We start from the raw sequence: 26,434 nt of genomic DNA on the forward strand, positions 1-26,434 counted from the left end.
AGAAGCAAGGCCTCACATTTAACATGGGGGGGATGGAGGGCAGTACTAAATGGGACCTTATCGAAGCACTCCAAACTTTGGAATACAGAAGTCAAGAAGCTCATATTTAAGTCAATAACACTCGCCTTAAAACAAGAATTCCAAAAAAGGTTTTAGAAGCATTAAGACAGCTCTCAATATATTTTGCTGAGGGTACTTGCTGAGTGTTTTTTAAGCACAACGTGTCACTATAGCTTTGCCTTTAGGCTTAAAGACACAACAAAGAGTAACCTGGTATTTAACTGTGTAGAACCTAGAAGAGGCTTTATGAGATTTTCAGCACAGTTCTAGAATCTAATGACTTTTCCCTTCCTCATTATCGAGAGATTATGAAATATGTCATCCTATACCAAGAACACAACTAGACATAATGATTTGAACAATAATGGAGACTAGTTTTGTCTGCTTTTTTAACTTTCTACTTTTCTGTTTAAAAGGAGTGCTATGATGCCTGATGGTGCTTCAGGCTCTATGCTTATCTGTGCACAGTTGAAGTGTAAGATTTGTGCCTGAAGACTGTTTTAGGAGGAATAAAGTCAGCAAAAACCCAAGTGTGGATTTTTCAGAGTTGGATTTGGTACCTTTGGATGGTAAAATTGTTCAGCGAAGAACTTAGAAAATCTTTACACTAGCAGAAAACCAGGGTAAAGTGACCTTATTTGCTGCCGCTATTGGTAACAGATGGAGCTTTCTTAACTCTCAAAATTCTCCTTCTTCATGAGGTCCCACCATCTAAAAGAATAAATCTTTGTCAAGCACAAAAATCAAACCCTGTGTTTTGGATAGAGAAAAACAGCTATTGAATCAAATGAGCCAAAACTTCCAGCACTCCTGACAACATTGCATCTAGTACCACCATAAGGTCCAAACATCTGGAGGGGTTTAGCTCAAGGAAGTGATTGAAAGTGAATTTAAATAATGTCATGAGCAGGAGATAGCTGCGAAACATTCTATTGCCCATTATACAAGATTCAGACCTGTGTTGACATCTGATTTATAAATCCTAATACTCTCACATATTTTCACAAGAAAACAGATCTTGATAATGCTCTCTCAAGATAACCGGCTGCATTGAGCCAAAAGCCTTTTCTGGACTAGTCAATAAGTAAATTACGGACTTTGAATCTCTCATATCAATCACATCAGATAGAATTTGAACATTTCAGTATCTATGTCTACCATTTACTAAACCTGTCTAGGTTATTAATCAATAGTCCAATTGATGTAAGATTTTCTCATTCTAACACCAGATGTATCTGCACGGAAATTCTATTACCCACCTCGCTTTGATCAATCGTGATTCATTAGGAAGGAGCTTTACCACTCTTTTCCTACTTTTGCTTATTTATGGACAGTACAAATTCTGACTTATTCATAAACATTATTCAGACTCTATTTGGCTGCTGCCCAGGGCATGCAAGCCAGCAAAGGCTTGTACAGAAGCAAAAATGTATCTTGTTTTAATATCCTTTGAAACCACAGCCTTTTGTTCCATTGTTCCTATCATTTTCCTAGTAGAGGCATAGCCAATCACTTTTCCTCTGATGAACGGTTTCTGGATGTCCTACAAGATACCAGAACCTAAGAAATCCCAATGTATCTTCATTCAAACGGTAATGTCCTATTTTCTCCACAGAATGAGGTATCCCTCAAGGAATCGTATTTCCATGAATTCTTACATCTGACCTACATGTGTACATCCAAATACACACGTGCAGACGCAAAAATAAATACTCCTGACAAACTAGAAATTTGCTATATTCTACATTTTTAGCATTCATAGAAAATCGATCCTTGAAAAAGTTGTGTGTGCGTGTGAAAAAAAGTAATAGTATCTCGCATTTGGAAACACTCATCTCCATTTTCAAATTACTGCCTTAATCTTCCAATCATAAAATTAGTTTTGCATAAAAAATCATCAGGTCTGTTAGGTGAGGAGGTATGGCTGCATTGAAAAACTCATGCTCTCTTTAGAGAATCAGAATTTTGTTATTTTGATTAGAGAGGCCACTGTCTTTGTGTGAGCAGTGACTAAGCTCCCACAATACACAAGTCACATTACTGCTAGCGGTAATCACATTTCTAAAAACAACCCTTGGCTCACACTTTGTAGCTTGACTCCAGCAGCAAGTCTTTCTTCAGAGAAAATATGTGCTTTATCTGTAACAGCTAGGCAAACATCAATACAAATAAGATATTGTCAAATACATTTCTATAAATTAAGAATACAAAAGTGTAATGAAATGAGTAGGGAACGATGGATAAAACAGGGAAAGGAATGTTGTAGAAGTATCAAAAAATCAGGAGCATATGCACTAATAACAGTACAAGTTAATCAATCTATAGATTAGCACATGTTTCACCTACAGGTGAAATTCAAACCAATAGATCAAACTCCACATTCTCACTCCTTGATATGGTACTTTGTTTGTGATGATAAAATTCAAAGGCTTGAGAGTGCAGGATGCAGGACTAGGGTTCTGGTTCATAAATTGTACAGCAGACTCAAAATGGGCGGACAAGATTGACAGAAAACTTGAAAAGGACAATCAGCAGTTACTCATTGTGGTGAAGCGCAGGTGAGACAAGACTGAACAGGGGAGTCAAACTCCCATGGAGGCTGATCAAGGTAGGGTTAATTCCAGGCGCAGGCTGCTCAAAAATTCAGAGCTCCACGTCTTGTGGTGCAAATGTTTCTGCCAAGGTGCATACGTCTTTTCAGTTGTAGGCTGGCTTCAGTGATTTGGTGCAAACACTGGCTCAGCATTAAGAGTCTATTTAGCTCAAGAGCTCAATTTTCTTTTACCTTCAGTTCCTTCTGTTTATTATTGCATCGATGCAATCTCATTTTGCTTAATGTTAATGCATACCAAAGAAATACATGCATAGGATTTCTGTGATTCTTCAAAGCAAAGATGGAAGATGACCGACTTAACATCTTATCTGAGTTTTCAGGTGGGCAAATGTATTCGAAAAGTATTTAGACAAAGCTTATTTGCAGTTCTTTTGCTGTTTAGCCACTGTTCTATGCTATGCAAGCAGCGATATTTGGATTTTTTCCCTCAAAAACGTTTTTATACAAGGAACAGAAGAACTTTACCATAAGATGCAAAATCCATTGTACATGCTGGAGACTGTTTAGGAGTTAACTAGACTGGAACATTGACGCCTAAGAGTATCCCTGTGCAGATTTCCTAGTAGAATAGGCACTCCCAAACCCTGTCAGGTTCATCTGGGCAAGTTCCACTCAGTTACTACAGTACGTTTTGGCAGGCAAGGTCCCCGGAGCCCCCAGCACCATAGCTTTCTGGAGAAGGTTCCTGCTGCAACCAGATTCTCCTAAAAAGCTTGATCAAAATACAACACATAACATTTTACATAGAAGCAAACGCTAGTATGAACATTTGCCATTTAAAATACACATAGGGGGTCATTCTGACCCTGGCGGTCTTGGACCGCCAGGGTGCAGAATGACAGAAGCACCGCCAACAGGCTGGAGGTGCTTCAAAGCCCATTCTGACCGCGGCGGTAAAGCCGCAGTCGGAAAAACGGGGCCGGCGGTTTCCCGCCGTTTTTGCCCCGGCTGGGCGAATCCGCCAGGGCAGCGCTGCAAGCAGCGCTGCCCTGGGGATTCTGACCCCCTTACCGCCAGCCTGTTTCTGGCGGTTTTCACCGCCAAGAAGAGGCTGGCGGTAAGGGGTGTCCTGGGGCCCCTGGGGGCCCCTGCGCTGCCCATGTCACTGGCATGGGCAGTGCAGGGGTCCCCTAACAGGGCCCCGGCCAGCTTTTCACTGTCTGCCTAGCAGACAGTGAAAAGCGCGACGGGTGCAACAGCACCCGTCGCACGGCCGCAACACCGCCGGCTCCATTCGGAGCCGGCTTCTGTGTTGCGGCCTCATTCCCGCTGGGCCAGCGGGCGCTAAGTTGGTTAGCGCCCACCGGCCCAGCAGGAATGTTGGAATGCCGGCAGCGGTCTTTTGGCCGCATGGCGACCGATTGGCGGTTCCCGCCTGGCGGGCGGCGGTATGACCGCCATAGTTTTAGAGGTATTGGTAAATTGTTCAACATACAGCATAACAAATGTCAGGCCTGCTAAAAGTCCCAAGGATGTAGGGATTCAATATAAGACAGAATTGAAACGAAAATTCAATCCATTGTACAACTATTAGCTGAAGATAAACATTCAGACCATAAACTTCATATTTGAACAGACTAATGTAATCTTAAATAGCGGCTAAAATATAATGTTTTAAAGAAAAGACAGTCATATTAGGAAGATACTGTACTGTAGTGCAGATTGAAAAGCAGTGTAGATAATTTACTATCAAGTAATCTACACAAAGATGGAACAATGGATGTCTGATCACAATGCCTTACATTGTTATACACTGCACATTTTCTTTTGTTTTGAAACACACTGTAATTTCACTTGCTGTGCAGTCACTTTCCTTGGATTTTGTTTGTATGTTCACCGACTGCTCAGTGGGTACAAGAAGTGCCAGGTGTTGTTTTCTCTCCATACAGCAATCATTCTCATGCTTCTATAGACATAACACAGTAGCTTTTCACTGTGTCAAGATAACATTATAAATCAGGTCCAATAGTGTTTATTTTTTAAAGAGAATTCTAGCAGAGCTGACATGACTGTGAAACAGATGCTCTATGGGGCATTCAGCCTCTGAGGACCACTTGACTATGCAAACAGGCATGGGGTTCTCTACTCCCAGAGATCATAAATATTAATAGTAATAACATTCCTGCACATACACTTACAGGGTAGGCGCAGGCCACTTAATTTGCATATGGTTGCACTATTTGTGCTATACAGCTTTGATTTTGCTGTTCTGATTTTCATAATTATTGCCAGTATTGTAATCACATCTAAATGGATTCATAATAGACTATGCTAGTTACATTATATTGTGTACTTTCATTGTGTCTTTTTTTTAAAACTGCTATGGATATATAGGACTGAGATAATGCATGAAAAGGACTGACACCTTCTCCACTGTTCCCTGAGAAAAGGGGCTAGAGTGTCGTGCCTTTTGGGTTACCACAATTACTTGCAACTCTGTAAAGTTAGGAGGGCAAGTATGACACAGTGAGCTAGTCAGGTATTTTGGTATGACAGTACTCATTTGGCAGAAGTGGAGTAGCCCCTAGATTCTGACGTTCAGTTGTCCCAAGGCACAGTTCTTCTAAAAGCAGATTCCCTGGGAAAAGGATTAGAGAGTAGGGCTTCAGGCCCCAGACTAACAATCACGATTTTTGGATTTACAACAAAGTTAACTTTTAAAAAAGACTAAACAAAATTATCATTTTCCATGGAGGGAATCATCCCAAAACTATGCCTCAAAGTGATTTGGTAGTAGATAAGAATGTTGAGTCAACAATGAGCTTTACTGGTTTTATGTCAATGACATGCAATATATAGAATTCAAGAGCAAGAATCATAGAAACGATCCTAAAAAAGCACAAAAAAAAATTCTGAGATTATAAGCCATTGTAGTAAGTCAGTTGAAACGGCATTAGTGTCTGTGCTCTACGTATTATTCTTGGTTTGCCTTTAGTCATAAGCAGAACATTTTTTGTTATTCTAAAGTTTATACTTGACCTGGGGATCAAGTTGGTTAGCGTTCTTTTGGGTTCTATGTGCTCCTTCAAAATTGGTTTTGCCTTATTGTACATCAGTCAACATGCATAGAAGATTGATTAATTTTAAAATGTCTTCCCCCAGTTGCATTTCTACCCTGTCCGAAAGCACTAATCTTCTAGTCTGAAACCAATGGGTATCATGTAGGCTTCTACACTTCCTTGAACCCAGCACTGGTCATACATAGAATGCTATGTTAGTTATAAGTACACCCGGGGAAAGGAAAATCTGATAGGAGAGATAGAGAGAAAAGAGAGGGACAGAATACTGTAAGGCATACGGTACTGTGTGAGGGTGTGGGACATTCAAGAAAAGTAATATATGCTCTAAATGAAAATCTGAGTTTCAATGTCACTTTTTGCACACAGTGGTATTTGGTCAGATGTGTTAAAATTGATGTCAATAAAGAAGAAGTTTCATCCCTAAATTAGACATCCATTTAACGATCTTTAGCCTTTAATTGTATTGCTGTGTGCATTGTAGCATCTCTACAGTCCTTAAAAACTTTCTGAGAGTATGGAGCCAAATTAAATTTATACTTTAAGGGCAAAACGGGAACTTTGGAGAAATATTTGCTTTGCATCTGAAGGTTCCTTAATCTGAACGCTGTGGGTTTTGCACATATGCATCTTGGCAAAAGCCTAAAAGTTGCATTACTAACACTCTGCAAAGGCGCACCTGGGACATCTGTGAAATGTCTAACATTTAGCTGGCACCATTTGAGAGAAAATGCTTTTACAGTGGAGCCACCAAAATAGGTTTAAACATCCTCAGTTTAGGGGCTGTCTGTGGTACTATCAAAATAAAAAATATATATATATGTTAGAATACAAGAGAGCAATTAACTGCATTCATTCATGAGCTTGATTACCACTGTTCTCGTGGTGGCAAATTTTAACTGCTTTGCTTCAGAAGAGGTTTCCAATAGAAAACCACTTCAAAGTCTGTTTTTCATTTATAAATGGCAGTGCAGTAGACACATTCATGTGAAGTGTAAGGGCAGACCTTCAGGATAAAGCGACAAAAAGCACTTTATGGAACCTGGCCCGATGACCTCTTCTGATATTTTGAGTCAGAAAATCACTAAGTGATATTTGTTTAGGAAGAGAAAGGTGGTGTGCACCAGTAGCACTGACAAATTGTGTACCTCACCAAAGAGAATAAACGTGTTTCAGCTGCACATTGTTAAAGAACACAGTTAAGGAGCTGCAGGGAGTTCTACAAGATTGCAGTTGTAAACCTCGAGTAAACATTTACACACTGGTAACATCCACAAAGCACTAGAGTATTTGATTCAATTACATCATCTTTTTTTAAGGAAAACTCTGAGTTAATGAGCCAGACATATAACCTTTTTCTAAAGAACATTTCCAGGAACGTTGTATAGTTACTGTTTTCAAAGAATGATTAAATCAACTCTTGTAGAAGGCTTAGGGAAATCATTTTCGGAACAATAACATAGTGCTACGTTTGGGAACTGCATTTACTTGGCTATTGTTCTGTTTTTAGGTTTTACATAACCTGGTGGTGAGCCATTGAGGCTGAAAGTTGAGTCTTCAAATACATTATCAGAATGCTAAGTTCAATGGCATAGGAATCATGACCCATAGAGATAAATTAGCAAACCAACTAAGGGCCTGATTCTAACTTTGGAGGACGGTGTTAAACCGTCCCAAAAGTGGCGGATATACCACCTACCGTATTACGAGTTCCATAGGATATAATGGACTCGTAATACGGTCGGTGGTATATCCGCCACTTTTGGGACGGTTTAACACCGTCCTCCAAAGTTAGAATCAGGCCCTATTTATTGAACCCACGTCTATTCAGTGGAGTAGGTTATGTTTGTTGCAATGAACATTGGGTAGATTGGTTAAAGAGTTGAGGGTAAGCCTTAGAAGGGTGTTGAAGAAAATTAGGGAGGACATATTTGAATTCCCTTCCACCCACCAATGGTGTGTCTTCTCCTATATCTTCCCTCCAAGCACCAGCTCTCCCATTAATCCTCTAGTCAAACACTCCAGCTTTCTACTATCTTCTGCACCCTTCTCCCTATGCCCTTTTCCCCATATACTGATGTCTCCCTTCTCGCCTTCTCTCCTGAAGTCTTTATAGACTTGATGTACTTTCATTCCTCAATTTACAAATCTACTAATAATCTTGTGCAAATGTTTTTTTCCAGTATTACACTATCCATCCAATTGCCCAAATAACTTGTTTTTCCAAGTATTATATACACCTTTTCTAATATTCTTACACTCACCACTGTTAAGGATACCTCAATTTCAGCATGTGTGTTATTGTTCCCTAATTCCCATCCTTTTCCATATAGGCTCCAACAGACTAAGGGCCATACTTAAAGTTGGCAGATGTAGGGTATCTTCCCGAAAGTGGCAGATACTCCTTCAACCTTATTACAAGTGCACTCATGTCAATGGCACACTAAATTCCGCAAATGGACTATCGTCCACTCTTTGGTGGATGGCCCGCACAGTCAAACACTGAAAAAGATACGGCTCCCAATGAATTGCTGCTCCACTCCATGGCCTCCTGATGAGATTTCAGGGCAATACTTCTCAAGTGTTTGTAACATTGTGACAGGGTGAGCAGGCAGGACATCCTGCTAAGGCATTATAATCAGGAACTGAGGAGAAAGGGAATACAGAGGTGTGAAGGAAGGGAAGGCAGACAGTTTCTGGACCGGTAAGAAGAAAGGTATGTCAGGAAACAAGCTAGCTCAACTGGTGTACGTTCCTGTTCAAGAGAAAGCATAGGAAGAGAACAGAGGGTAGTGGGGTGTGCGAAGCTCTTGTAGTGTGTTTTGGTATGATACAAAAATATAGTGATCAGAATTTTGCTTGATGTATATATATTTGGTTCCTTACAAATCTGTAACAAGCATATCACCCAATAGGTGTTAATAACAGAACATTTACAATAATTTTACTAATGATATTTAGGACACAATATTCATGTATATGATATTATGACATTCAACCAATTCTTTTCCCTACGAAGTGTGTGCTGTTTTCTCCGAAATTATGAAAACATACGTATAGCTTATTACCTGGTGAAAACTTGAAACTTCCTAAGCATTTTTACAGAAGCCTCATTTGTGGTGACACACGTGTGAGGAAGATCTTTGCGAGGTAGGCACTCGCATACACAATGCTTGAGAGTCACCAGCGCAAATGTTGTAGGGAATTTATACAAAAGCTAAGCAGGTACCCACTCGTGCACAGTCACAGCTCGCTGCACATTAAGGGTTGGGGCAGCCTGTTGGGGGGAGGGGTGTTGAGGGAAGAGGGGTGGAACAAAAACAGATTATAAAAAAAAACTAACCTGCTCTGCCGCGCCACTCCTCCGTCCCCTTATCAGGTACAGGCCCCCAGCCTGCCCTAGGGCCAATCGTGACACTGCTCAGAGCAGTGTTAGGATTGATTGGAGCCCCCAGCCAGGTTGTTCCCAGGCAGACTGGGAGCCTGTGCCTGCTCTCTCCAGCCCAGCAACCCAGAACTGAGCTGGAGAGAGCACAGTGCACATGTGTGTTTGGCCGGCATGAGATGGCCAGCCAAACACACATGCGCACTGAGGTGAGTGCACAGTGCACTCCCCTTGTCCCCGTCATCACCCATGGCCCACCCCTTGAATTAAACACAGTTTATAATCCGTTAGTTGTTAAGGGTTTTGTAACTGCTGCTGCTTGCGGGGGACACCGCTCCTCCGCCATAGTGGAGAAGCCATCACTGCTCACGCATTAAATGCTTTTGGGTTACACATACAATGTGGTTTCAGAGTACTCGGAAGAAAAGTCTAAGCAAGGAGCGCCTTTGCATACAAAATGCTCAGGCATAACCAGTGCAAACTAACACGAGAGAGAGAAATCTTTGCCAAGAAATAGGAAATACAGAAACCCTGCAAGCTAGGAGTAGGCTAATAATTGAAAACCAGCTCCTCTCTCATAGAATGAGGCCTGATGGACAAATAATGTTATAAGCCTGAGGGCTAGCTTCCATATTTGAGAAAATGGAGCAGGGGCAGCGCGTTAGAGTTCAAGAAGGGAGGTGGTGAAAATATGTAATACGGCTTCTTGATTTGTAAGAATGCAGCGTCCTTGTCTTTTCACAAAGGCAGGTTCTCTCCTCATCTTCAAACCTGAACAAAACCAAAATTATTTTTTCCCGGTAAGCTCTGCAAACAGAACAAAAGCTTTTACATTGGTCGGTCTAACACGTTTCTATACAGGAAGACATTATTTCTCCAACAATTGATCCAAGATCATGGGGTCTGGCGCTTCATATTTTTTAAAAGGACTGCCATTGCCACCTAAGCATGTTTTTACATGTTCACGTCAGTTTTTCCACATTGCTTTAGGTAAACTCTAATAATTATCTACTAAGGGTTTCACGGAATTCTTTAATGTTTACTCAATCTCCTGGCCCTTTGATTTCCTTATCTCACTAAAAAAAATCATGTTACTCAACTGCTATTAATGCTATGGGGTGTCTAGATGATAAAAAACATAGCCACATTGTAGGAAAACGCACAAAATGACATGGAAAAATCTGAATTTTCGTAGAACCCTTATTGTTCATTCCTTGGTGCTGCTGATGTTTATTCTGAGCATTGAGAGATCAATAGTTGTCTTCTCAGTACATCTTTTTCGCTAGAACATGAGGAAATATTGAAAAGTTAATCCTATGCAATGTTGGTTATTGCAAGTAAGTGCATTGTATTTAGTTTTTCAGCCACAGACACACAACCTGCATGTTCCTCTGTAAGAGGCACCTGAACAAAGAAGTGGGGTCCTGACCTTTGAAGTCCTAGGGACCTATAGCATAGAACTGAGTAGAGGGATGACTCCAGTGGGCCCCAAAGACCACGCCAGGCCCCTAAACTACCAACCCGTAAAGTCCATTGGCACACTACAGAAACAGATCAGCCAGAAGGAATGGCCTGTAAATTTTGCAGATAGGACTGTTGGCCATTCATGGATCCAAGATCTATTTGTGATTCGGCTAAAGCAGGTGTTTTAATAAAATATTAATGAGTATTCATGTATTTTGAGTAATGGATTTGCGTAGAAAATGTAATCATATAGAGAAAAATAATGCACGCATTTGAAAATGTGACCACGTGAGTGGCCACCAATATTCACGAAGTATACTTATGAATGGCTTATGTTTGATTAATGTAGTAATACATCATATTGAGGGTTATGCATTATGTATTAGTTCTATTAATTGTAGGCCTTAACTTAGTGGAGGTCTTGGCCCAGTTGCACGGCCTCATGTCAAGCTGTATTTCTAAACCAATTAATAATATGTTTGCTTTGAGAATTAAATTGTGATTTTCCACTGTGCTGACCAAATGTGCTCGTAGCTAAAAGTCTTTTCTCATGAGAACCGATTGCTAGTAGATGCTGTTCTTGCTAAATGTAACATTATGAGTGTATTGTGTGTAAGACTGACTTTCTCAGGAGAAGAACAATGGACACATTGACTGGAGTATAAGCTGCAACAATATTGTTACCTGACGAGCCGGATGATGAGGACATTACAAGAGGAGCCAATCAGCGACATGTGAACCAAGTACTAGTAGAAAGTATAGATTTGATATTTTAGTTTTATTGGACAAAGTGTGAACATGGGATCCCTTGACCAATAGAACTTGGGAACTAGTTTTAGGAAATCTAACTTAGCCGGACTACACTGATGGAAGACAGCCCATTTGCCCATTTTCTTTCTGACCGAAAGGTCGTTACTTTCTTGAGCGTCTTTACTGCTTAACGACTTTGCATTTTCTGAACTTTGATGCTGAATCCTGATGCCTTGCTGACTGAACTTATGTCCTGATGATGAAGACTATCTTAGCTTGTCGATCCATTTGAGGAGAGGTATATAACTACTGATGTGTTTCTTAAGACTATTTGCTTTTTCTTACTATGTACCAACCAAACTATTTTGATAGAGCCATAGTTAGATGTTTTCCAAATTTGTGTTTACTAAATTGTTTTGCATGAAGCCCAACATACTGATGCTAATCTGGTATTTGAGAAGGATTCCTCACTAATGAAGTTCATTATATGAAGTAACTTTTGATGTCTTATCTTTGCTGAAAATAAATGTATGTGATATCAGTTGTGCAAAGGTTCTTGTTAATCAAATTGCACTGTAACTTTAGGATGTGAAGTGGCTCAAGCTTTGATTAGATAACGCTTTGATGTTTCTGTATGTGTATTATTTGAATTGAGATTATCTCACATGACATTAACATTGTTAAAACAGGGAAATAAATATTCTAACTTTTACTAAAGGTGTGGTTATTCGTGACTGAAAGGTCATGGTGTGATAATTACTGATTCCATTGATTACTAATGATATTGATTGTCATTGATCAATTATGTTATTGATTAATTATTGATTATTGATCTGCATGTACTGGAGTTATGGTGGGAACATCTTAATTGCGAGCCAAAAGGTTCATCGACCTATTTGCGTCCCCTTGTATGTTTACTTATTAAGGTCTAACGTGCTAATAAGTCTCAAAAAAGAGCTGATCTTTTGTTTTGCTTCAGAAGACTGAAAAGGCAGAACATAGTCTCAACTGAGCATACCATTAACCATTTGGAAGAGGGGTGGCAATGGTCGTTGTGCAGGATGTTTTAGCACTTAAAAGGAGTTACAAAGCTGTTATCCACTCACTGTGAGCAGGAACCCTGAAGAAGAAGTATCTCGTGGGAGACTGAGGGTATCTAAACTTTGACTTAGAAGGTTGCTTTAGAACTGCACTCACACTTGGAAAAGTGGGGGCTGAGTCTCTTGGTTTTAAGAGACACAGATTGATCCAAAGCTTTGCCTGACATGGAGGTACAAGCATGACACACCCCAGGACTTAATTTGAGCTGTGGTTTCCAATGTGGGGTACCAGCACTTATTTTTGAGGGCTGGCACTTACTTTTCTGCCTCAAGCCTTTACTGCGAGCAAAAGTCTCAGAAGAGAAAGACGGAGGAGAGAAAAATGAAAAAGCATTACAATGGGAGAAACCAGAAAGCTGCAAGTGTGAGCGGAAGGGCCAGGGAGTGGTTGTACATGGATTAAAGAGGCCCAGAATGGCTTCAGGATTACTGCTGCCTCAGTATTCTGTGCTTGCACTCTTAATTGCAGAAGCCACCTATTTCAAAGGGGAGCTTTGGGCTCCGGCACATTTTTATTTACAAATTAAGCACTGGCACACATCCCTTCTAGGAACTATGTGGAGTTTGAAAGCTGTGAACTGAATACACAAAATCAAAGTGCCTGACGCTCCCGGCTGTTCTGGCCTGGCCTGGCAGAAGACAAAAGGCAACCTGGATTTGGGAGTGCAGCCCAGGTTATGGAGCTAGGGGAAGCACCAGTTGGTTGCTTGTGGGCACTGTGCAGAGATATAAGTAACTTTCCACAATGATCTTAGTTTGAAGTGCAATTTTTAACTATTACTTTGAAAAACGTATGCCTTTTTGTGGAATGTAATGGTTCATAAAGATATATTTGCATGGCAGTGGAAAACTACATTGACACTTAGAGCCCTTTTGCATCTTTTTTTAAATGTTCTATTGCAATTAAATCCACCTCAATACTAGTTGTTTTAGTATTAGGTTTATTTGAATTTTGTAATCTATTTCCTCAGGTCAATATTAAATATTACTTGTGGTAACAAACAAGTAGTACAATAGAGAATATACACAGAACATACAACATACAACATTTTCCAAGGCTTTTTTATATGCTTCTAATACAGTATTTTTGCCTGATCAGCTAACTTACTTAAAGTATTTCTCCCTACTTCTAGTGGTTTTTGGGTGGACCTAGACAGGCCTTGTAGTAAGGTTAGTGAATGGCATTCTACAACGCTCAGTTGCGTCAAACATGCAAGTCTAAAATTATTAATGTAAATAGTAGAACCAAAGGGATTGCTTACAATACAGGAGTACCACAAATGCTATCATACTGTAAATAAAAACATCACAAACTTAGATTTAATTGAGAAACCTTTACTTCCAAATAATACATGCTGTCATCATAGTTTAAAGGCTGGTTTTAATCTAACCCCAAGATAATTATGAGAGTAGTAACGAGTTTTCTCTCCAATATGTTTAGATTATCCACATATAATATTCTTAATGTTCATCTCCATGCATGTCTGAGTAGATAAAAACTACTCTATTTGAAGTGTAGATATACATATATTTAAACACACATATGTATAAATCTACACATATATACATACGTGTACACACACAAACATATATAGATTGTCATTGAAAAAACAAAGGTTAAAGTAACATTATAGTTAGGTGGAAATTAAAGTGACATTTTTCAGGGGCGTTTTTAAAGCTTCCATCGAGTGAGAGCAGACATGCCTTCCTTGCTTAAGTTTCTGCAGGCAGTGAAGGCATGTTTGCTGATGTGGGCAGGGAAATTACTGTGTACCCGGTGGCCCCCTCCAATTTATGTTTAGTTTGACCCCAGGATATGGGGTCCCTGGGCTTTTTAAGGCTTGGGGAGGGGAGCTGAATGGCCTCCCTCCCCTTTAATTAGGGATTTTGGCCCCAGGGGATGGGGATCCCGGATAACAATAAAGCTCAGGGCCAGGGCCGCATGACCCTTTCCCTCCTATTATACATCAGTCCTGGGGTCTCATAGAGGCTTGGAGAGGGGGGATCAAGTCCCCCCTTCCCAAAAGAAATATTTTGCATGGTCCCCTGGTCCACCCCAGGGGTATTTTTAAGGAGTGGAACGAGGTATGGTTCATGTAGTGTGGCGAGTGAGGTGACCAGACTGTGTACGGAAGTTCAAAACTTATACTAATTTGAAGGCAGTGCATAAATTATAACTGAGTTATAACTATAACTTTAGAACTTCTAATGTTTGTGTAGTTTAAGTTGGGTTTGTATAGAAAGAAGAAATAATTTTTTAACTTTGTTTTTTCATTGAATTTCAATGGTTTATTTTTAACAAAAGCTTTTTTCTAATGGTGCAGTTTACTGTTGTCGATTGGAATGCCATTAATTGGAGTGTGATACAGTAAAGTGAAAGAGAGTGTTGCAAATGTGGCGCTAAAATAGTATAAATCAGGCCCTATGTTTGTAAAATTTAATGTATTGTAGTGTAATTTTCACATTTTCAGACATTTATTTTTTTTAAATATTTTTCAAACAGCGGAACTTTCAGGCAGAGCCACTGTACTCTGCCGATTTTTTAAAAAATATATAGAAAGTTACAAATATTGTTCCCTACCTATTAACACTTTTCTAAAGTGGTAATAGGGCGGGGAAGAATACCAAACCTAATACTTATCTAGATCTGAAGGCGTAATGCAGGACACAGCCAAACTGCACCTAAAAACAAGATTACTGCCTTGAACTTTCGTAAAGGCAGTCATTAGCCAATCACCTAATGATTTGACATCACTTGTGGAGAAAGTGCCCATTTAACCACCAATGGCAATGTATTCTTGTTTAACATCAAAAATTTGATTTCCAAACATATTTAAGTACAAGTTTTTCACGTAAAACCAAAGACTGTGCACAGTGTAGGTAAATCATGTTTTTAAAAAGTCCCCATTTAAAAAAATGGTTTTTACGGTACTGCAGTCCCTCCTAGAAAATACTGTGGTACTACTGCAATAGTCTGTATATTTGTAAAGAAATATACAGCTATTAAATCACACATCACTACCACTACTACCTTATGCAAGCTTTCCTGAAACATAGTTACGGTGCTTTTGTAACTTCTCTGTGAAATTCGGTAAATTGAAGAGGCTAAAAGAGAGAAAGAGGATTATACCCTAATGGATAACTCCAATGTTATCCTACAGGAGAGATAGGCCTCGTAGTAGTGAAAAACAACTTTAGGAAATGTTCACTACCTAGACATGTAAAAATTAAAGTACATGTCAATCTTTAAAACACACTGCATCCTGCTCTGGGTTGTCCAGGGCCTACCTTAGGAGTGACTTATGTGTACTGAAAAAGAAGGTTTGGGCCTGGCAAAAGGTTTACTTTGGCAAGTTAAAATGGCAGTTTAAAACTGCACACACAGGCTCTGCAAGCATGCTAAAAGGGCTATTTAAGTGGGTGGCACAATCAATGCTGCAGACCAACTGGCAGCATTTAACTTGCAGGCCCTTGGCATATGTAGTGCACTTTACTAGTGACATATCGGTTAATTAAATATGTCAATTGGATGTAATCAAATGTTACCATGTTTTGATCAGAAAGCACATGCTCATGAGCACTAATGTAGCCGTGAGAAAAAATCCTAAAGCCAGCAAAAACAGGAGGTGCAAAGGCAAAAAGTGAGGGGGGAACCATGCCAAGAATGTCAGGTCTAACAGTAACAGAGACAGGTTTCAATTGTAAATACACATTGAAGCTACGCCCGCTTGTAGTCATGGACTGAAATCCCCTAAAGATTGATGTTTAAGACACTAAGGTATTTAAGGGGCTCATTGAGCAGTTCATGGAAGTTAGGCAGTCGCCAAAATGTTAGATGCACCATCTGCCAACTATTTTAGAGATGTCAGGCACTTTGTGTTGCTCCCCAGAAAGAAACCACCCTCCCAAGTTGAGGGATACTTTCTGGAAAGAAAAATATTTGCCGACCGGGTCTAAAAGCACACATGGCATCCCGTTCAACATTAGCAGTTATAAAAATGCATCTGTAATATTGGCAAATACAATTTTTTCTAACAGAGATCCTGTTCTGGCAGACAAGATGGTCTACTTTCCAAATTAGAAATAAACATCAGTGCCTGCAGTGTCTATACGTAGTGGCACATTGTGCTGTATTGGTTATCATATGTCACACTCTGTAAATGAAACGGCAAATAAAGTTAAACAAAAATCCCATACCTCTTCTTTCAGTATCTCCTGGCACTGTGAGTAATCCCCTTTCATAGCCCAGGTTCCGTTAATGAGACATTCTCTGTAAACATTTCCTGTAAATACACAGATAACAGATTGGTTTAAATCTGTCCATGCAATAATTTAGAATCCATATCACATTTTTAGTGCTTACCGATGCCACTCCATTAGTTTTTGCTTTCAAATAAAATCTTTCTATTAGATTCCTGAAAAATGCATTTTATTTTGTAATAGAGCATTGTGTTTCAAGTTTTTGTGAGGTTTCATACTTTTATGGAGCCACTGCAAGTTTTCAAATTGATTGTCTTCTCGCTACTGATTCTTAAGGAACACTCTTTAGGTAGCATAACTCACAAATATCCACTTATTTGCAATAACCACCTGACATTTATTCCCAACAATGGGAATATGTATACTACGGTAACGTAAAATAATAGACGTGCCTAGAGTATGACGCAAGGATAGTGTGTTGCAATGCACATTGATGTGTGTTGGAAATTGGGTTTTTGGTTGGCAGTCAGGTTACCCTCTGTCCAAGCAAGAACCCTCACTCTAGTCAGGGTAAGTCACACACAATCCAAAATTAGCCTGTGCCCACCCTCTGGTAGCTTGGCACGAGCAGTCAGGCTTAACTTAGAAGGCAATGTGTAAAGTATTTGTGCAATAAATGATACCATACCATAATATAGCACCACAAAAATACACTACACAGTGTTTAGAAAAATATATAATATTTATCTAGGTATTTGCAGGTCAAAACGATCAAAGATGCAATATGAAATTGTAAAGATATCACTGAAAAGTGATATAAAGTGTCTTAAGTCTTTAAAAAGCAAACAAAGTCTCTTTCAAGCACAAAGTACCTATTTTGGAGTGGAAAATCTCCAGAAAGGGCCGCAGAAGAAGAGATAAGTGGAAAAATGTTGTGTGCGTCGATTTCTCCCCAGCACACACGGACTTGCGTCGTTATTTTTCACACGACAAAGTCGGGCGTCGTTTTTCGGTGCGCGGACAGTCTCTTTCTGTGGGTCGTGGGGATTACCAGATGTCCCGGGGTCTGTGAGTGGATTCTCCTGCTTGTTTTCCGGCTGCGCGTCGTTCAGCGGGGCTGTGCGTCGAAGTTTCGCTCTCACGGCATTTCCCCTCTCGAAGTCGGGCGGCATTGTCCTTGCGAGGCTGTGCGTCGAAGTTACGGTCGCCCCGAAGGCGTCGCGTCGGTCAGCGTCGGTGTGCAGCGATTTTCTCGCCGCTGAGCAAGCTGTGCGTCAAAATTTTCGGCGCACGAAGAGTCCAAATGAAAAAGAGAAGTCTTTTTGGTCCTGAGACTTCAGGGAACAGGAGGCAAGCTCTATCCAAGCCCTTGGAGAGCACTTTTACAGCCAGACAAAAGTTCAGCAAGGCAGCAGGGCAACAGCAAGGCAGCAGTCCTTTGGAGAAAGCAGTTAGGTGAGTCCTTTGGGCAGCCAGGCAGTTCTTCTTGGCAGGATGCAGGTTCTGGTTCAGGTTTCTTCTCCAGCAAGTGTCTGATGAGGTAGGGCAGAGGCCCTGCTTTATACTAAATTGTGCCTTTGAAGTGGGAGTGACTTCAAAGAGTGTCTAAGAAATGCACCAGGTTCCCTTTCAGTTCAATCCTGTTTGCCAGGGTCCCAGTAGGGGGTGTGGCAGTCCTTTGTGTGAGGGCAGGCCCTCCACCCTCCCAGCCCAGGAAGACCCATTCAAAATGCAGATGCATGCAAGTGAGGCTGAGTACCCTGTGTTTGGGGTGTGTCTGCGTGAATGCACAAGGAGCTGTCAACTAAACCTAGCCAGATGTGGATTGAAAGGCACAGAAAGATTTAAGTGCAAAGAAATGCTCACTTTTTAAAAGTGGCATTTCTAGAATGTTAATATTAAATCCAACTTCACCAGTCAGCAGGATTTTGTATTACCATTCTGGCCATACTAAATATGACCTTCCTGCTCCTTTCAGATCAGCAGCTGCCACTTCAACCATGTATGAGGGCAGCCCCAATGTTAGCCTATGAAGGGAGCAGGCCTCACAGTAGTGTAAAAACTAATTTAGGAGTTTTACACTACCAGGACATATAACTACACAGGTACATGTCCTGCCTTTTACCCACACAGCACCCTGCTCTAGGGGTTACCTAGGGCACACATTAGGGGTGACTTATATGTAGAAAAAGGGGAGTTCTAGGCTTGGCAAGTACTTTTAAATGCCAAGTCGAAGTGGTAGTGAAACTGCACACACAGGCCTTGCAATGGCAGGCCTGAGACAAGGTTAAGGGGCTACTGAAGTGGGTGGCACAACCAGTGCTGCAGGCCCACTAGTAGCAATTAATCTCCAGGCCCTAGGCACATATAGTGCACTCTACTAGGGACTTATAAGTAAATTAAATAGCCAATCATGGATAAACCAATCAATAGTACAGTTTACACAGAGAGCATATGCACTTTAGCACTGGTTAGCAGTGGTAAAGTGCCCAGAGGTCAAAAGCCAACAACAACAGGTCAGAAAAAATAGGAGGAAGGAGGCAAAAAGTTTGGGGATGACCCTGTCAAAAAGCCAGGTCCAACAATGTGTATGTCCCATAGTAGCTATGAATAATAACAATATCATCTTGCAAATGGTAGTTGGTCCTTTGCTTGTTTGATGTCTTCAGGAATCAGCTACTTATAAGCCATTGAATCATTGACTGGCTAACATCCTACCCTTCTTGCATATCCTGGAGCACAGAAGTCTCCACTTGTCGGGATGGTTTGCTTCAAACAGCAATGAGAATCCATTATGGGGTACCATTATATCACCCCAAGTGACTCAGAATAGATACATTTCCCTAGTTTAGTGCCCATCATTCAGAGCCAGCACACTGCAAGGTCTTCATGAATGGTCCTAAAGCTGAGCAATCTAAGGACTGAAAAGAAAACAAACACTAACCTAATCACATGAGGATGATTATAGCAATTTAGCATAATGTATCAGAGCAAAAGGAATTAAAGTTTAGGAAACAAGATTGCAGATTAGAAGTCAGCCCTAGGCTACAAGTCATGCTATACAATTTAGGCATAATGATCGCGGATGACTAGTCCTATTTAAAGAGTCCTGACATATAGATTAGTTTTTTTTTTTTTTTTACCAAAAGTGCTCCCTCTGACATTGGCGGAGCACTTTTTGTGAAAATATATTGTTGAGCTGTATGCATTTTGGTCAGCAAATTTATTGATTTTCAGTGAATAGCATCTAAAGCAGGGTTTTCCATGAGAAATATAAAATAAATATCTCACATGCAAAATTAGTTGGTCCTCTATCTTATTTAGATGGGAGGCAACTCAGGGTTTCTAGAATCGGAGTCACTCGTCTGTCAGAAACCCTGATCTGACAGCTTACCCTACATTTGGCCACCAGCTTACAGTCTTTTCACCTTGGTTGAAATATGACAATCATTCCTAATTTTGCTGCCATGCAAGGCAAACACACAATGGCCCGTATGGACTAAGAGAAATCCTACTGAGGCAAAGTCCCTCTCCCATTACTGAAGACATAGAGATTGCTATAAATCAGAGGGTCATGTCTAACCATGGTGGACAAATGGAAAATAAGGCCTTTTGTCTGTTCTCCTAATCCCAAGGATGAAATTAGACAAGTGGGAAACAGAAACAGTTGTAATGTCATCCTACTGGGATGTATTCTTTGCATTCTTTCTCACAATTCACTTGTAGCAAACTGAGGTTCCTCCTTTTACTTTGCCTAATGGGTGCCCATCCTGTGGAGTGCTTCAGAGCTTCTTACATAGCCCAGCATTTAGCCAAGGTCAATGTTCATCTAAATAACTCGGCAAAACTAACTTCTAACCATTAGCTTTAGTACCTTATCCAAGCCAACAATTTCAGAGGTTAACTGTTGTAATAGAAACGTTCCCTGCAAGGGAGTACAGTAGTGTTACCTGCCTGGGGTGCCAAACTGCGAGTATCTAATATCCTGGTCTTTGGATTTGTGGCCCAAGCCTCAAGCTAATCTAGTGTGCACCAAGGCATAGTCCCGTCCCTTCATGTGAGTCTTGTCTTAGACCTGGCATAGGGCATTAAGCTTGTTTGTCCCAAATACACGTTCAAGCATGTATTGCGAGGGCGGCAGCATACCTTGATTTTGATGATCCTAATGTGACCATTTCTATCAGTGTCACAAGAGTAGTGGCCTTCTAGCCCTTTAAAAACATTTTCTCTGCAACAAATTAACCCAGAACACAGTGTTTATATTCCAAGCATATGAGGTCTGTGAGTTACATACATTGTGCATGACTAAGTGAATCAGAGTAAAGTCGGCCTATGGGTTGTATTTTGGAAGCCCCTAGTCTGTTCAGGTGCACAAGATAAAGGTGAGGTTACATTCCCAGACAGTGGATGTGTATTGCTGGCATTTTGTGGACTGGAAGTAAGGGACTTAAACACAGCCTTTAGGAACCCAATGAGGTCATTATGCTGCGGAGAACTGGTGATTAATTTCCCTACAACCTGTCATTTGCTAGATGACAGAGAGTTAAGTGTGAGACTGCAGTTCCTGTGTTCAGAGAGTGAGGAGTCCTTTAAAAAGAGGTCAACCTTTTGCCTCCGTTCCTTTATCACTCTTGTGTGGCTTTGATGGCAAGGTGAACAATGTTCACACCTCTCTGTGCCTCTTTTGTGGGTTCGTCAACCTGGAGATGACCCTACGCTGAGAAGCGCCACTCTAGACAAAAGCTGAGTCTAGAAGACAGCTTGTTGAGAAGGACATATGAAAGAAGGACGGACCTACACAGTGAAAGTGCAGAGAATACAAATCCCTTCTTTGCTGCACCTGTATAAGAGTATGAGCTGTTGACCCACTTGTTCTTCCACTTCCAAGTTCTCTTCGACTATGGAGAATGTCCTCCACAGAATACCCAGAGGACTACTGCAGAACAATAACTGGTGATAGCCTAACAGCCAGGACCCCGGAGGTCAGGTAAAATCGTCTGGAGCCCGAAAGAAGAACTCTTCCTTGTCCTGGAATGCCTGGAGGGTTCTTCCTAGAAGAATGGGGAAGAAGCAAGTCAGCCTACAGGAAGAGCAGGCTACTGGTGTGGGAAAGGCAGTTGACTCCAGTCCTGTGAGCCCACCTGGCAGAGACTTGAGTCAGTGTTACTGGCGTGCTCCAAGTTCAGTGTGGGTTACTGTTGTTGAAGCGGAGGATTCACAGTAATGCCCAAGTGTGCTCCAGCAGATGTCTTCATCAATTCTACTGTCCCAGTTGTGGAACCTGCCCCAAAGTGTGCCTGAGTGATCTACCCTGCTTAAGAAGAAGAAAATATTGCTGTATCATTACAGCCTATGGCACTTGTCCCAAGTATGCACAAATAGACTTGTATTGTTGCTAACCCTATGACACTTGCCCAAAATATTCATGTGCAGACTAGGTTACAAGAAGTGAAACTGCTACCTGCAGGTACTTAGCACTGTGTCTGTCTGGCTGCCAAGGTGTTGACCAGAAATGCAGCCAATAAGATCAAGCCTTTACTTCTGCGCTAAAGCACCTTGAAGTGACTCAGCTGTTATCCCTGGACTTGTGACCAGAAGTGAACTGCATTGCAGCTTGACCAAGGCAGAATTAAGCAGCTGAATAAAAAATGCAGTGATGAAGGTGGAGGGGGACCTGTTGCAACCAGTAGTCCCATTTGCTGCGAAAGCTGTTTGCCCGTAAGAGGGACACCGAAGAACGACAGCCACATGCTTGCCACTGCCTTCAGACACTGCTACATGGCTCACATCATCTAGGCAGGAGTGGAGCAGCATATTGCTGCACCAGCAGCTGGTGAATCTACCCCCACCACAGGAGGACCAGGACTAAAGAGTGGGAGGCCAGAGTTAGGCGTAATATGGACCCAAAGTATAGGTCAGAAAAACACTGAGATTGAGTGCTGACTAGTGCCTACAGGACCAAAGAGTGGGAGTGCTGCACCTATTATGAAACCCTCATGGGGAACCTTAGACTAAGGGAGATGGAAGGGGCAGAGGGAGCATCCAGAGTCCATGAGTATCTGATACTTTCTGTGTAGCATGCAGTGTTTAGTTTAACTGTGTACTACAGCACTTCTCTTTTTCACAAAGATAAGAACTGTGCTGGACAATCACATTATTATACTTTGGATGTCTTTTGAGTTCTGACCCTTATTAAACCCCTACACTAACCTCCCTAAGAAGCATGTGACTGCTTGACAGTGCTACCACTGAGAATTAAGTACTGGAGGGGTAGTACTTGGCGCAATTTGCTGAGCAATAGTAGGATCAACTCGAGACATCAGCAACAAATTAATCCAGCCCTTATGGCTGTGTACACCCAGAGTGCCCCTTTCCCCCTTGGAATGATGTTTGGCTATAAATGTGTGCTACAGCCTCCTCTCTGATACCAGTTGTACATACATATTTTTTTGGATGTGGTACAATATATAACAAGTCAAATGACGTAAGACCTGAGTGCGTCTCACAGGGGCAAAACCATAATTGGATTTGCAATGTTTATGCCGCTGTCTGTGGCTTTCTAAAGCAGTAAAGTACCTAGAAATTTTAATGGATGATACATTGTATTACACACCTCATTTGACTATAATAGCAAATGCCTGCTAATTTGTTCACATTCACCAATGGTGAAGATATTTTTACCCTCATTATCCAAAAGTAAATTACAGGATCAGTAAATCTGCTTATGGATGCATAATTATGTCGTGTAAATATAGTTGAATTTCCATTCATAAAGCCTGAGACTTGAACACATAAGTACTTAAGCAGGGGCTGAAAGTGTCCCAGTTTATGAGATAGGCCTTAGGTCCGTTACTTGGAATTACCACTTATTTAGTTTTATTGATAGCTCACAGAATCTTTTTAGTCGCATTCTGTTAAGGAGGCGTCAGGCTTTGATTGAGGATGTAGGGGTTCTGACTCCTCACCAAGCTGGTTTTAGGGCTGAAACGAGCACCCTTGACCAAGACCTCCAATTACAGCTAATCCACTGTATGTCACACTGGGGGGTGGGTGTGTCCATGTCATCTTAGTTGGCCTTCAGTCAGCTTTTGATTTAGTTCTTAGGGAGGGCTTGTGGGCTGTTTTTACTGATATGGGGGTTTCTAAATACCTGATTGATGTGTTTAAGAGGCTACTCCTGAACAGTTATGCACAGGTTAGGTGTGCCCTGCTTGGGAACTGACAGATCCCATTCCAGTGTCGCAGCGGGTGAGACAGGGGTGTGTCTTAGCCTCCATTTTGTTTTTGTTATACAAAAATTGCCTGTTATCCTTTCTAGTTCAGTGCAAGCATGAGGCCCCGCATCTGGCCAATAGGGATATCCCAGCACTCCTGTTTGCGCACAACACCTTACTTGTCTCAAGATACCCAATGGGTATCCAAAATTTGCTGGACCGATTTGGTGTCTTGTGCAAGCAGAGGGACTAGATATCAGCCTTAATGAAACAAAGTATATGGTATTGAATCCCTGCCAGACTGATAGATCGCACACAGTCCTTAATGGCTCTCCACTGGAGAGGGTCTGTACCTTTGAATATCCAGGGCTTACCCTCAATTACAACTTTGGTTAGTCACTCCACATCCAAAAGTGTAAACGCAGATTAGAACAATATACTGGTGGTATTCTGGAAGCCATGAAGGTGTCTAGCTTTCACCGATAACACCAGCATTGCAAATTTATAACTTGCAGGCCCGGGGGAGGTCTCTACACAGTGGGGAACGGTGAGGGAATGAAAATGTCAATGACATGGAATTGATAGAAAATAATTTTCTCTGACTCCTTCCCAATCTTGCTGCCAGCACTCCATTAGTGCTACTCCGGCTAGTCCTTTGCATTCAACCTCTTGCCCACAGACTAAAGCTTAGACCTATACTATACTGGAGGAGGTTTGGGTCCTCGGTGAGCCTTTTGCCCTTTTGGCTTGGCCTGGAAGAAATCTTAAAACTTCCTTGGGTTACGAAGATCACATGGTTGGGGTATATTAGGCTCTGTCTTGAAGACATTGGGTGCAGAAATATGTGGGCCTACCCAGAAACGTCATGTGACATTTCCAAGTCCATGCTCAAGGAGCTTTATTGGAGACATGCAGATGATAGAGTCGGCAGGTCTTGGGGGCAGGTACCCTGACTTGAACTTAAAGCCATCTATTGTCTGGAAGGGTGCATGGATACAATGGAGCTCCCAGCTGCCAGATCTCTCTACATCAAGTTTTGGATCGGGACATTGCCGATTCACTCATTTACTGAGAAGTGGCAACACACTCATGATGATGCTGAACCTGACTTGACCTGTCCTTTTTGCCCTGAGGCTAAGGAAACTGTAGACCATGTTCTGTATTTTTTCCTCAATATCACGTATATAGGAGGAAGTGAATTTTCCATTGTACCACAACCCGAGCATTAGGGATGACAAAATTGCAAGCAGGATATTTAAGGCATACACCGCCCAGTCAATTGTATTTGCTGTCTCTCGCTTTTTCGCATATATGTGGTGGCACAGACAGAAAAGGGTTTCTTTGTTGCTGCGTAATGCCTAGTATTCAGAACTGGGTGTTTCTTACTTGTATCTTGCGGATTCCCGTGATTTTATAACTTTTATGCTACTTTTGAAAATTGACTTCTTGCTCATGTTACAATGCATATTATGTCTAGGTGCTTTGAAATTAACTATGCCTCATATTGTCATGTCACCCTCATATGCTCCTAGTTCTTATTCTTATATCCTTTTCTTTTTTTTTTCTTCAACTATCTTATATTTTATGATTTTACCATTTTTTTTAAACTATTTAATGATTTATTGTTTTATTTATTGTTATACCTGCTTTTATGGCACTTTCCGAAATAAAGTTTACATAACAATTAACGTATTAGTTAGGTCAATCAGCTGTGTGACCTGGACCTTAAAATATCTCAAAGAGCGATGGCCATATTTGTCAAATATGTGCCAGAACAGTTCACAACTCCTTAAGCAAACGTATAAGCAAAGGATTATTTATCAGTGGGCAATCTTAAGTTAAAAAGTTTCTCTAGTATGTCATGGCCAGAACTTTATAATGGTTGCTCCAATGGGCCACTCGCTACTCTTTTAAGAAAACCGGGTGGTGTTTAAAGGAAGAAAATGCTTTATTTAAAAGCAATTACAGACATAGGGGGTCATTACAACCCTGGCGGTACAAGACCGCCAGGGCTGTAATGACGGAAGCACCGCCAACAGGCTGGCAGTGCTTCCCAGGTCATTACGACCGCGGCAGAAGCGCCACGGTCGCACCGCTGCCCAGGGGATTACGAGTCCCCCTACCGCCAGCCTTTTCCTGGGTGTTTGAACCGACAGGAAAAGGCTGGCGGTACGGGGAGTCGTGGGGCCCCTGGGGGCCCCTGCACTGCCCATGCCACTGGCATGGGCAGTGCAGGGGCCCCCTGACAGGGCCCCGTTCAGCTTTTCGGGTGCAACTGCACCCGTCGCACGGCCGCAACACCGCCGGCTCCATTTGGAGCCGGCTCCTGTGTTGCGGAAGAGATCCCCGCTGGGCCGGCGGGCGGAAACTAGGTTTCCGCCCGCCGGCCCAGCGGGGATCTCCAAATGGCCGCGGCGGGGTGAGGCTGTATTGGCTGCCGCCCGGCGGTCCAATCTTGGCGGGTGGCTGAGGGCCATGGTCATTTGCTGACCTTAGCAGAACAAACCACACACTTTTTCTAAGCCCCAACCATCAGCCAATAATCAAAATAAATATTTTAGTAAATTAATTGGTTTATTCATTCAGATTGAATTAAAAAGACAATATCTCAGTTCTCATCAGTTAATCAC

At 41.6% G+C, this 26,434-nt stretch overlaps 1 protein-coding gene across 1 annotated transcript in view; it reads right to left on the bottom strand.

Annotated features, from left to right (window-relative positions):
• The window catches only part of LOC138299622 (corticotropin-releasing factor receptor 1), a 1,731,194-nt gene that overhangs the window by 859,061 nt on the left and 845,699 nt on the right, over positions 1-26,434 (bottom strand). Inside the window, exon 4 of the mRNA XM_069238054.1 lies at positions 16,588-16,673. Coding sequence (XP_069094155.1) covers positions 16,588-16,673 — 86 coding nt within the window. The remainder of the gene's footprint in view (positions 1-16,587; positions 16,674-26,434) is intronic.

Source organism: Pleurodeles waltl, chromosome 6 (genome assembly GCF_031143425.1).
Source record: "Pleurodeles waltl isolate 20211129_DDA chromosome 6, aPleWal1.hap1.20221129, whole genome shotgun sequence".
NCBI lineage: Eukaryota > Metazoa > Chordata > Amphibia > Caudata > Salamandridae > Pleurodeles > Pleurodeles waltl.